Source organism: Octopus bimaculoides, chromosome 5 (genome assembly GCF_001194135.2).
Source record: "Octopus bimaculoides isolate UCB-OBI-ISO-001 chromosome 5, ASM119413v2, whole genome shotgun sequence".
Taxonomy (NCBI): Eukaryota; Metazoa; Mollusca; class Cephalopoda; order Octopoda; family Octopodidae; genus Octopus; species Octopus bimaculoides.
The window spans coordinates 22955316-22957290 of record NC_068985.1 but is presented as its reverse complement, the minus strand read 5'-3'; the positions used below and the strand labels follow the sequence as shown (position 1 = coordinate 22957290).

The 1975-nt window shown below is 28.8% G+C and overlaps 1 protein-coding gene across 1 annotated transcript in view; it reads right to left on the bottom strand.

Annotated features, from left to right (window-relative positions):
* LOC128247847 (snaclec bitiscetin subunit alpha-like) overlaps positions 1-1975 on the bottom strand; it is a 5576-nt gene that overhangs the window by 1137 nt on the left and 2464 nt on the right. The window contains exon 3 of the mRNA XM_052968034.1: positions 587-682. Within this exon, the coding sequence (XP_052823994.1) occupies positions 587-682 (96 nt within the window). The remainder of the gene's footprint in view (positions 1-586; positions 683-1975) is intronic.

The window sequence follows — 1975 nt, the reverse complement described above, 5'->3', positions numbered from 1 at the left end:
AAAAGATGAAAGGCAAAGTCAACCATATGGCAGAATTTGAACTCAGAACATCAAGTTGGATGAAATGCTGCTTAAGCATTTTGCCCAGCATGCTAAGAATACTGCCAGCTTGCTGCCCTGGCCAGATTAATAATGAATACCATATGGTGTAAATTTTGATAAACAATTCAATGATGTCTGGAATAATCATAAGAGCTAAAAGTGAGACATTCCATTTGATACAGGTTTATTCCAATGAATGACAATAATAAAATGGATAATGTGACTGATGAGATGGGATTTCATATCTCATTTGAGTTGAGTCATTGTGCTGTGCTCTCAGAAATTAGTACTACATTAAGCCTCCTTGAACATTTCTTTTCCAGTTGCAGAATTGGAAAAAGCTGAGATAAATGACTCAGGGCTGATAGTTTATGAAAATAATTGAAAATGTGGTTATTTCAAAAATAATTATCAAAGCAGTTGGTCGTGGTTTCACCTTCATTAATGCTAAATTTAGAAATATTTATTCTAGTCTATTCCCATTTGAAAAGTTAAAAGGCTTAAATTCTGAGATGCTTTTATGCTTTAAAATTACTATATTTACCAGGAAACCAATGGAAAGTAGATATAGCTTCTCTCTGATATCTCCATGCCCAATTCCTTCCATACCTGAAACCATCTGTCAACCAGACATGATTATCTACAAAAAATAGGTAAAAGGAAATAATCAGTGGGATATGAACACAACAATACTTAAGGTTAATATATACAAACATTGCTCATTAGTACAATACATATATATATATATTTGTTCATATGATGATATCTCCACAATGTGTTGATGATGAGAAAAACATGTAATCGTTACCAATATAGCAAGAGATTTCACCGCAAAAAGTCTAAAGTAGACTCCTTAAGGATCGTTCTCCTTGGTTATATATCCAAAATTTTAAATTTAAAAGAGAGTTTTGACGCTAATATCCATTATAATAGATATTAGCATCAAAACTCTTTTTTAAATTTAAAATTTTGTATATATATATATATATACAATTTTGAGAAGAACCACCAATATACAATTCAAACAATGAAAGAGTCCAATCACCTTCCAGAAAAACGTATTCTATATAATACAAATTTTAAAATCTATAAAATCTACAAGAAACGTATAAAATCTATAAAAATCTATAAAATACTAATCTAAAAATTTTATTAGACATGAAATTAAATTGATAAAATAAAAAGTAATTGGTTGACTACACATGTTTCGTGGCTACATTAAAGCAGAAAAAATCAATACAATTCAAAATAAATTTATCAAGATTAAATTCTACTCAAAAATATAGTCACTCTTCAGGTCAATAATAAAATAAAAATTCAAATTACATATCTTACCACATAATTAATAAATAATATTACTATATATAATGGGAACTATAATGTTAATTATTTAGATGTTAATTTTAATTTAATAACAGGAAAAACTCAACCTTTCCATAAAATTAATGAAAACCTTAGATATTTTAATGCTAAGAGTAATCACCCACCCTCGATTAAGAAATTTTTGACATAATATAGGAAAAAGAATATCGTTACTTTCTTCCAATTATGAGATTTTCCAAAAACACGCACCTTATTATAATGAAGCACTTAGGAAGGTGGGATATAATAATAATAATAATATAAAAGAATATAATAAAAATGATTCATATGGTTTTTATAATAATAAACTGAACAATAAGAATTATGATAAGGTTTCCCTGGATAATTATGGTATTAATAATAGAGATAAAGTTAATACAAAGCATAAACAAAGCTACAGTAGAACACACTTGCTAAAGGTGCTATGCAGTAGGATTGAACCCAGAACCATGTGGTTGGGAAGCCATAACCTGCATCTACCACATAGCTACATGTATCAAACCCAAATGTGTCTATTTATTAATTTGCATTATTAGCTCTCTTTCCCCCTCTATCTCTCTTCCTCCCCCCC